Source organism: Helianthus annuus, chromosome 11, assembly GCF_002127325.2.
Source record: "Helianthus annuus cultivar XRQ/B chromosome 11, HanXRQr2.0-SUNRISE, whole genome shotgun sequence".
Classification (NCBI taxonomy): domain Eukaryota; kingdom Viridiplantae; phylum Streptophyta; class Magnoliopsida; order Asterales; family Asteraceae; genus Helianthus; species Helianthus annuus.
Window position 1 is genome coordinate 14045352 of NC_035443.2, and position 11573 is coordinate 14056924.

At 36.1% G+C, this 11573-nt stretch overlaps 1 protein-coding gene across 2 annotated transcripts; it reads left to right on the forward strand.

Annotated features, from left to right (window-relative positions):
* Window positions 1-6226: 6226 nt before the first annotated feature.
* LOC110889717 (U-box domain-containing protein 15) lies at window positions 6227-9455 on the forward strand. Of its 2 annotated transcripts, XM_022137278.2 has the most exons (3): window positions 6227-6569; window positions 8289-8757; window positions 8848-9386. In XM_022137278.2, the coding sequence occupies exons 1-3, from the start codon at window positions 6283-6285 to the stop codon at window positions 9007-9009; spliced, it is 918 nt and encodes a 305-aa protein (XP_021992970.1). In that variant the 5' UTR covers window positions 6227-6282; the 3' UTR covers window positions 9010-9386. The 2 variants fall into 2 exon arrangements, with proteins under 2 accessions (XP_021992970.1, XP_021992969.1); XM_022137277.2 differs by having other exon boundaries at window positions 8289-9455.
* Window positions 9456-11573: the final 2118 nt, after the last annotated feature.

An 11573-nucleotide genomic window follows, 5' to 3' on the forward strand; every position in this document is an offset into this window, starting at 1 on the left:
ACTAGGGATAACGATTAAGGCACTTCGATCCGATCGAGGTGGTGAATATATTAATCAAGAGTTTGATGAACATCTCAAGAAGTGTGGGATTATATCCCAACTAACTCCACCCGGAACACCACAACTCAATGGTGTGTCTGAGAGGAGAAATCGAACCTTATTAGATATGGTTCGATCAATGATGTGTCGTACAAACTTACCACACTCCTTTTGGAGTTATGCTCTTGAAACTGCTACACGTCTTGTGAATATTGCTCCTACTAAAAAGGTAGAAAAGACACCATATGAGATGTGGCATGGTAAACCACCTAAAGTCTCTTACCTTCGCATATGGGGATGTAACGCTTATGTTACCAGTGAGTCTTCGGACAAACTTGATCCTCGCGGTGAAAAGGTTGTTTTCATTGGATATGCATATCCGGTTGGTTATTATTTCTATAATCCTGCTGAAAATAGAGTTTTCACTAAGCGTCGAGGAACATTCCTAGAGGATGAGCTTATGGCGCGAGGAATTGGAGATAATCTTGTGGATCTTGAGGAAATTCGAGAACCACAAATTAATCAACCAATAGTCGAATCTGCCTCTCAACAAAATATTGTTGAACCTGAACCTGAGAGGATTCAGGAATCTGATGTAACACTAGGCGTCCGCAGAAGTACGAGGGATCGTCATGAACCTAATCGGTATTCACCTGATAGGTACGTCTTGATAATAGATCAAGAAGAGCCCTCAACCTACAAAGCTGCGATTTCAGGTAACGAATCTGAAAAATGACTCGAAGCCATGGGCGTCGAGATGCAATCCATGTATGACAACCAAGTCTGGGATTTGGTTGAACTTCCTCCCGAATGTCGGACTGTAGGAAGTAAATGGGTTTTCAAGTTGAAAACAGACATGGATGGAAATGTGCAAACCTATAAGGCTCGGTTGGTTGCTAAAGGATTTACTCAGACTCAAGGAGTTGATTATGAGGAAACCTTCTCGCCAGTAGCCATGCTTAAGTCTATTAGGATTCTACTTGCCATAGCCGCGTATTATGACTACGAGATATGGCAAATGGATGTCAAAACCGCGTTCCTAAATGGACACCTTACCGAAGATGTCTATATGGAGCAACCTGAAGGTTTTGTAGATCCTAAGAATCCTAAGAAAGTTTGCAAGTTAAATAAATCCATTTATGGATTGAAACAAGCATCTCGAACCTGGAATCTTCGTTTTGATCAGAAAATCAAACAATTTGGTTTTATCAAAAACGAAGATGAGCCGTGTGTTTACAAGAAGGCAAGTGGGAGTTCTATTACTTTTCTAATCCTGTATGTAGATGACATACTTCTCATTGGAAACAATATCCCGATGCTGCAGGACGTTAAATCCTGGCTTGGTAAATGATTCTCAATGAAGGATCTTGGAGAAGCTGCTTATATTCTAGGAATAAAGATTTATAGAGATAGATCTAAGCGGCTACTTGGACTTAGTCAAAGTACGTATATCGATAAGGTCATTCGGCGTTTTTCGATGCAAGATTCCAAGAAAGGTCTCTTGCCAATGGCAAGTGGAACCGTACTGAATAGTCATCAGTGTCCCAAATTGGACAAAGATAAAGAGGATATGAAAAAGGTTCCATATGCCTCTGCTATCGGTTCCATCATGTATGCCATGTTATGTACTAGACCGGACGTATCGTTTGCTCTGAGCTTGACTAGCAGATATCAACAGAATCCTGGTAAAAGTCACTGGATTGCTGTGAAAAATATCCTAAAGTACTTAAAAAGAACTAAGGATATGTTTCTGATATTTGGCGGTTTGGAAGAAGAGCTGAAAGTAAAATGTTACACTGACGCAAGCTTCCAAACAGATCGTGACGATTCACGATCTCAGACAGGCTATGTTTTTACTTTAAATGGTGGTGCTATAACTTGGAAGAGTTCTAAGCAAAGCGTGGTGGCCCAGTCGACCACTGAATCAGAATATATAGCGGCTTCAGAAGCTGCTAAGGAGGCTGTTTGGATGAAAAAGTTCATTGCTGATCTCGAAGTTATACCAAGCATACAGAAGCCTATCGAGATATTTTGCGACAATACAGGTGCAATTGCTCAGGCAAAGGAACCAAGGTCGCATCACAGCACGAAGCATATTCTCAGAAAATTCCATTACATACGGGAAGTTTTGGAAAGAGGAGACATCGTAGTAGAGAAAATTGATACTGATCAGAATCTAGCGGACCCGTTTACTAAGCCTATACCTCAAGTGAGACACGAGAAGCATGCTGATTGTATAGGTCTTAGATATGCTAGACAGTGGGTCTGATTTTGTAATTTAGTAATTTGGTGCATTTTGAACTGTAAACAGTATTTTATGTTTATTTGAATTTAATGGTTGAATGTCTTTTAAACTATTATATTTGTGTTCAAATATTAGTACGTTAAGTATCTATGAATATTGTATTCTAAAATGTCCGTAGTCTATCAGATTCGTGAGAACCAATTTGGTAAAAGACTATTGTGAATTAGATGGTTGATCCATATCATGGATACTCAAAGTGTTGAGAACCATATTCACTGATATGATTAGTTGAATCCTATTGGGCGTAACTCGTTTCAAAATGATCTTCATGGATCTTAGTCATAAGACATTTTGAATAGGTACGATCATTGTATCCTTAGACCTGCGGTACATACTAGAACTAACTTAAATGAATGGTTGCTCTTTGATTCTATCTAACGCTGTACGTAACTGGCAGTAATAAGGATAGTTTTGGGAATGATCTGAAGTTTAGTGGGAGTTGTTTGTAGCCAAAGGGATCTGTGCTTCTATACTTAGGAGAGGAACACTCTGGCGCCTTTCGTTGGTTTGAACTGGTGTTAACGCGTGGCCACGCTCGAACTAGTAATAGTTTGATAAACCACTTAAAATCAGGAACGAAATTAGAAATGGTTGAATAATATATGAGAATGAATTGGATCCATGTCTCATGTTCAACAAGTGTTCAATACAGAGGGATAAATGAGTCGATAACCAGGGCTATAGTATTTGCAAAATCAAAGGTTTGATTAGTGCAAATAATTAGTTGACATAAATTTGTCATACCTTGCCGGGGGCAATATGATGCAGCTAGGCACCCACTATTGTCTACATTGAAAGTTAATCGGTCAATCGACCAAGTGGGAGATTGTTGGATATAATGTTCAATTGTCGATTATAATTCAATGTTGCCGTCAAGGTACGACCCAAAGAGTTACACTTTGGGCAACGAACTCATAACGGTGTTTTAATCGTTAATCACCGGATCACGAAATAATAAACGTAATAAAAGAAACGGGTAATTATTAAGAATAATTATGGAGAGCTGGATAAATAATATAATTAATTTGTTAATTATAATATATATGTATTAATTATTAGATAATTAAAAGAAAAGAAGGGATATTGTTATAATTATGAGATAATTATGGAGTTGTAATTAGATTACAACTCTTAATCTTGATTTGAATTAAGATATATTGGATATATCTCTAACAAAAAAAATTGAGATATAAAATCTCTTTGATATATACACATGTGTTTTCGTTCCATCCATGTGGAAGGGTTTTTGAAGCTTTCAAAAGCAAAAGAAACAGAAGGAACAAATACACATACAACACTTGGAAGAGTCGTCGATAAAGAAATTTATTGGGCGTCGCAAAAGAAAATAAAAGGAGGAGCAATAATAGTTCTAATTGACTATCATTAACAAACCTTCTTGTTTCTTCGTTTACGCATAAAGGTAAGTAAAGTTTTTGAACTTTATTTTTCTTTAGATTAAGGTTTCGTTTGAAATCGTTTCAAAGAACAAATCAAATTTCGTGATCAACGATCATTTAGCGAGATCGTTCGTTGAACCAAGGTGTCTTTCTTGGATGTCACGATTCTTTAATTTTATTATAACCTATTTTGATTGTAATGAGATCACTGGTGGAAACGGTTTAGAACCGAACCTCGTGTACATGTTTTCCGCTGCGTTCAGTTTGTTTGACAAATTGATTAAAATTATTTTCTAAAAGTTACACGAAATTTCCAACACACCTAACCCTTATCCCACCTCAAGATGCCACTATGCTATAATATGATGGACTAGAATGTCTATACACTAATTTAAGAAGAAACCCAATAAATATGGGAAACCGTTTAGATTCACTAGTCTAGTGAAGCTCAACATAAAAAACTGTTCAGAACTGACGAATTCATTTGTAAAATAAGTTTTAATTTAGAATTAAACTCGATTGAATTTTAGTTTTTAACAAGTTAATCTCGACTAAGTTACAAGTTCCATTTACATTTACACTATAATACAATAAGCATTAATGAACAAATTTATCATTATAATATTTTTCCATCGTTTACACTATAAGACAATAAGCATTTACCAAATTAACATTATGATATTTATCATTTTGTAACTAGAAATAACAATAAAGTTGTTTGTTACTTTAAGATACATATATGCATGTGTTGTCTTTATCTGAATGGCTTGATGCTGCTTGTTTAGATTCTTATACATGATTCCTTCCTTAGTTCCCTACCCAAATTTTGACCACTGGTCCCACCATTATCTCATTTTCCTCTTGTGGATTTGTGTCTAAATTCTAAAATAATATTATATTTGATATTTTATTATTCCTAAAATAATTGTACTATAACTTTTATTATTTTATCAATTTTAAAAGAATATATTTTGCATATTTTACACACTTCATATTGCCATATGTATAATCGTTCTTGTTGTTTCTTTATGTAATATATTTTAATTTAATCAGTCTCTTATTTTATTGGCATTTTATGCATGTTTTTAATCATTTAATATTAATTTATTTAAGTTTTTGCGGATAATTAATCCAATTGTAACTAAGTTTCTATTGAAGACACTTTCTTTCTATAGTCATTTAACTTTTATCAGCTGTTTTCATATTATGATTTAAAAAAAAAAAACTAAATCAATAAAAAAATAATTATTAAACTAATATTCATATATTTTTCATTTAACTCTAATTTTTAATTCTTTAAACATCTATATACATCCTTTTCACAATATTAAAACACCTAATGAAATGCAAGTTATCTTAGATGAAAAAAAAAAAACCTTTAAACAACTTTATCCTGATAGTTGAACACTTGATTACCATCAAGTGAATTAAACTACGGGTGTGCAAAATCATCTGTAACCGAAAAAAAACCCAAAAATCAAATTTTATCCATAACCAAAAAACCAAATCAATTTTTTTCCAGTTATCCAGTTCTCCTCCTAACCGTATCCAAAAGAACAAGAACAAACGTAAACAAACAAACATGAACGAACGTAACCGAACATATTATTGAACGTTCACGAACGCAGTCGAACGAACGAGGCCTGTGTTCGTGTTCGTTCGCTAAGCTAACCGAACGAAATTTTTTGTCCGTGTTCGTTCGTTAAGCTAATCGAACGAAGATAAACAAACTTCCTGTCGAACGGTTCACAAACTGTTCGTTGAACGTTCAGTTTGTTTACAGCCTTATTCAAGTAAATTAAACTAGGGGTGTGCAAAACCATCAGTAACCGGAAAAAAAACCCAAAAATCAAACTTTATCCATAACCAAAAAACCAAACCGATTTTTTTTTCTTTTTTTTTTTAACGGCCAACAAAATCAATCCCGAGCACTCTCGGGGCACCCACTGGACAAACGGAGTACTCCGAGAGTAACCCGAGTCCACCACCAATTCCGGGGAAACCCCAGTAACCCACCCACCCGTAGGCACGACGGTGAAACTACCAGTAAAACCCGTTTGGCTCAAGGATCCAACACAGGTTTCTCTGGTCTCATATCATTGCCCACCAGTGCCTCGTTTAGACAAACGAACCAAATAAACCAATATCCAAAGCTAAATAAATGTGAGTTAATATTCATGATATATATAAAGAGAGATAGAGTGAAAAAAGATATGAGAATAAAATGTACGAGTGCAAGAATAGTGAAAACGTAAATTAAACCCTCTACAATGAGTATCATTAATCAAGATTCCATTCCATTTAATATTAAATGATCGAATTAATTAATAAATATACTTTTTTATTTTAGTGTAATAAGTATGTGTGTACAACATTCCATTTAATATTAAATATTAAATGATCGAATTAATTAATAAATAAATATAGCTTCTTTTTTTTTTTTTTTAATTTTAGTGTAATAAGTATGTGTGTACAATTCGCATGGGCATGTAGCTGAATCATCATTCATTCATTCATATTCATTGATAGAGACAGACAATAATGGGAGAAGAAGAGGATGCAGCTCCATTCACTCGCAGCAGTTACAAACAAACACTCATCGATCAAATCTCCGGTAACCTCATCGCCGGAGATCTCACCGTCAAAATTCACGCCGCCAGAGAGATTCGGAGCCTCATTCGCCACCACAATTCCTCCCATCAAATCCGCGCCAAATTCGCATCCGCCGGAGTTATTCAGCCGCTCGTTCTCATGCTGTATTCCAGAAATCATGACGCTCGTCATGCTTCGTTGCTTGCGGTTCTCAATCTCGCTTCTAGAAACGAACGGTTAGTAATTGTAATTTGTACAGTTTTTTCGGTTTTCATCAGTTTGTGAGTGACAATTGTTGTTGTGTTTATCCGTACGGTTAGTTTGTTAGGATTTTAGAAGAGTTTGAAGCTCTCAAATAGAGGATATTATCAATGAGTGTGTAAGTTGTAGTTCATATGAACATTCGCCTCTAGAAACGAACGGTTAGTATCACTTTATGACTGCAAATTGTTGTGTTTATCTGTACGGTTAGTTTGTTAGGGTTTTAGAAGAGTTTGAATCTATGATGCAGAGGTTATTAGCATTGAGTGTGTAAGTTGTAGCTAATATGATTGTAGATTTTTATGTTTAGCTGTATGGTTAGATTGTTAGGGTTTTAGAAGAGTTTAAATCTCGGATAGTGAGGATATTATCACTGAGTACGTAATATGAACATTCACATTTAGCAATGAACGGTTAGTAATTTTCGATTTTCAATTTTAATCACTTTGTAGCTGCAATTGTTGTGTTTATCTGTACAATTAGTTTGTTAGGTTTTAGAAGAGTTTAAATCTGCAATAGAGAGGATATTATCATTGAATGCATAGGTTGTAGTTGATATGAACATTGCCTCTAGAAACGAACGGTTAGTTATTTTCGGTTTTCATCACTTTATGACTGTAAATTATTGTATTTGTTAGGGTTTTAGAAGAGTTAGAATTTCTGATGTAGAGGATATTATCTTGAGTGTGTAAGTTGTAGTTGATTTGAATATTTCATGATAATAGTTGTGTTCATCGGTGAAAAGGAGGGGAGGTTGAGATGGTTTAGGCATGTGAAAAGGAGGCAAAAGACGGCACCCGTTAAAGCAGTGGAAACCCTCACCTTGGAGGGGAAGAGGTGTATAGGCAGGCCCAAACTGACTTGGGATGAGCGGATTAGACTTGATTTGTTAGAGTTGCACCTCTCTGAGGACATGGTCCAGGATAGGACTTCGTGGAGACGTAGGATTAAGGTTGAGATTTTTAGGGATGGGAAACGTTATGGCTTAGCGTTGTGTTAGGAGCTTAGATATTCCTACTCTTTAGGTGGACGCTTCTTGTGATTGTATTTGTGTACATATGTTGTTTTATGATGTTATACCAGCTATTTCTTTTGATATGTTACCCTTTCACCACTTCTTTCGTTTTTGTTTTGTCATTCGCAAATTTGTTATTTCATTATCTTTAGTTTTGTTTCTTTGTTGTGTTGGAGCCGGGGGTCTCGTTGGAAGCAGCCTCTCTATTCCTATGGATAGAGGCAAGGTTTGCCTACATCCCACCCTCCCCTGACCCTACTAATTGTTCTGCTATTTGTGGGATTTACTGGATACGATTGTTGTTGTTGTTGTGTTCATCCGTATGCTTAGTTGTTTGAATCTCTGATATTATCATTTACTGTCGTGGCTCATAAATTATCATTGAGTGCGTAAGTTGCGAAGGTGTGTTGTGTTGTGAAATTTGAAGTATTGTGATAATTTAGTGTCTAGCTCTGTACCTGTAGTGCTCTCATGTTAGGGTTTCAATGAAACTAAATTGAATGAAGCCCTGTGGCTATGGTCATGAAGGATTACAACTTTCATCAAGCTATTGTCGCAAAATTTTGGTGAAAAACAACTATCACTATTTTGAAATGTAGTTTTGCCTAATTTCGCTTTGACGATAGTCTGTTAAATTAATTATCTGTCTAACGAGTTCAACATCCGCATTGAATTCCAGAAACAAGGAGCAAATAGTGACAAGTGGCGCGATCCCTCCGCTCGTGGACCTTCTCAACTCACATACCAACACCACCTTGCGAGAACTAGCCACTGCCGCAATATTGACTTTGTCAACGGCCCAACCTAACAAACAAACCATCATAAACTCCGGTGTCATACCACTACTAGTTCAAATCCTCAGTTGTGGGACCGTTCAAGCAAGAGTCGATGCTGTCACCGCCCTTTATAACCTAACAACCTCAAAACAACAACCAACCGTAACCCCTGACGCTAAAGCAATCCCTCCTCTCATCAACCTCCTTAAAGAATGCAAAAAATCCTCAAAGTTCGCTGAAAAAACAACGTTTCTAATTAAAATTGTTTTAAAGTCCGAAGAAGGTAGATTAACAATCACAAACACTGTAGATGGGATACTAACGTTGGTGGAAACGATTGAAGACGGGTCGTTAATTAGCACTGAACATGCGGTTAGTGCTTTACTTACATTGTGTTTAAGCTGCAGAAGTAAATATAGGGAACTTATACTGAACCAAGGTGCGATTCCTGGGCTGTTACAGTTAACTGCGTATGGAACCGATCAAGGCCAGGATATGGCTAGGGCCCTGTTGGACTTGCTTAGGGACTCGCATCCAGAAAAGAGACCGAGTTCAATGGTTGTTGAAAAGATGGTTCATGATATTGCGGCTAGAGTTGATGGCCTAGAAAATACTGGAAAATGATTAGTGCAAGATTTGGTTCAAAGAAGCGCGAGTAAAATTCAGAACCCGACTTGAATGCTTGATTAGTTGTTTTGACTCATAGTTAGAAATTGCGCGTTTTCATCTAAGCTCAGTCTAACCCGTTGTCCAACTCGACTTTGTGTTTTGCCACTTCTAGATTGAAGTATGGCAGATGGGAAATTTCATAACTACAAATGTTTAGCATGAGTTCAATGATGATTTGACCTTTATACATGAGGAAAATGAGCACTGCACGGATTTTAAGTGCAACAAAAGCAAAATGGAGGGGTTCATTTGTAAATATTTTAAATTTGGAGGACTGAATTGTAAATTCTTAATTTTTTATTGGCTGATGATGGTGAGTAAGTTTTTTTTTTTCTAAATAATCAAAACTATGGATTGTAATAAGGTTAGAATGATAATTATAAAAGTGACAATTTCAATCATTTCAATCAATTTAACAATGAACTATTGGAGTTGAGGTAAATTATTTATAACTAGTGGGTTTTCCTGCCCTTAGCAGCGTTGGTACATTTCATTACGGTAATGATACGATACGATACGTGCACTCGGTATAAGAACAGAAAGAGATTAAAACGAATACATGTGTGAATATCACTTTGTTTACACAGGTTATGAATAGTAGCAACCGGCAATGGTTCTACGATACCGGTACCAATGTTATTTAGTCGGAACTGGTTCGGTTAGTCATGATACCGGTAGGAACATCGAGAAACTTATAAAAATAAATACTAGTACCGATGTTCGTATAATATCTTGGTTCTTCACGATAAAAACAAAAAGAAAAAAGTTGTATTGGTCACCTTACCATGGGGGACGGGTGAGACGCATTTAATTGTGAGCACATAGCATATTAATGTGTTTTTGTTACCACATTACAACTATTCATGAAAGAGTATAACTGATTGACGACTATAACCGTCAAGAGTTGGATACTTATAAATGGGAAAACCCATTGCTTCTAGTTGGCACTATTAATTAAGTTGCAGTGATGCAATCAACAACAACAACAACCATACCCAGTATATCCCACAAATAGCAAAAGCTACTTATAGGGTCTGGGGAGGGTGGGATGTAGACAGACCTTGCCTCCATCCCTAAGGATAGAGAGGCTGCTTCCAGAGAGACCCCCGGCTCTAAAACCATCAACATACCAACGCACCAAGTCAATATATATATATATATATATATATATATATATAGAGAGAGAGAGAGAGAGAGAGAGAAAGGTTAACGTACAAAACTGCTTAACGTACGTTAACGTACGCAACGAAAAACAACATGCGTGATTAAGTTTATAACGTGCGTGATTATATATTTGATCAAAATCCCATGCGTGATTACACACATGTATGCGTGATTATATCCAAGTTGCTGAAAGCGTGATTAGGTTTTATCAGTTTTGTACGTGCGTGATTTTCATATTAACGTGCGTAAATTTGTCGCGTACGTTAACGTACGTTAAGCCGTGAAGTACATTATACTTATTCTATATATATATATATATATATATATATATATATAATATAAATAAGAAGTCAGAGAGTATACCAACACACAACATACCAACATACCAAGAAAGTGATCAGATATTGACACAATGTAGTGTAAAACATGTATGATAGGATACAACATCATATGGGTATAAACACAAGAAGACAATCACCTGTAAAGTCACTTAAAAGATAAGAAAAATCTACGTCCCTAAATACACCTAAGACTCTACTGCAATATCTTCTAGGAGTCTTTAACCCTAATTCTACGCCTCCACGAAGTCCTATCTTGGGCCATGTCCTCAGAAAGGTGCAACTCTAATAAGTCATGCCTAATTATCATTAATGATAAGTGATAGCTGATCTTAGTTACCACTAATGATTAGTTTCAACTTCCAACTAACCATTATTTTTCATTTCGGATCACCCCAATGGAGACGTCTCTTAAACGCACCAGAAGCACTACCCCTTTGGCCAGTCCCGCCAAAGGGGTGATGCCCAATATTAGGTTAGAATTGTTAGACATCTTAATTTGTAAGGGGGTTTATAATCAATTTTTTATTTTATTTTAACTAAATACTAAAATGAGTAAAATCACCAACGTCACACATAATTGCATAACCCTTACTCCCACTAACCGCTAATTTGAATTATTATAGTAAGTGGCTTTGTATCATAACGTACATTGGAGATGACTTTGAAAGTGACCAGACCGTTATATGTCATTATCCTAATTAAATTCCAAAACACATGAAAACCTACGTTTGGTGAATATTCTATCCTATACTAGGCATGTGATTGGTTGGTCTTATGAAATTAGAATGTCTAATTCGGATACATGCATGTTAAAATCCGAAAAAACCTTAAAATCAAATTCACCGGATATTATCTGAATTCGAAATGTTCTTATAAACGAAGTGGATGGGTGGTCAAACATGGACCAGTTCAATTCTTTTTAAGCCTGTGTGAAGTGGTTTAACGCCTCAACCTACGTCAGCATGCTTGGGCGTTAAACACAGCCCTATGGGCATTATGAGAGCGTTAAGGGTT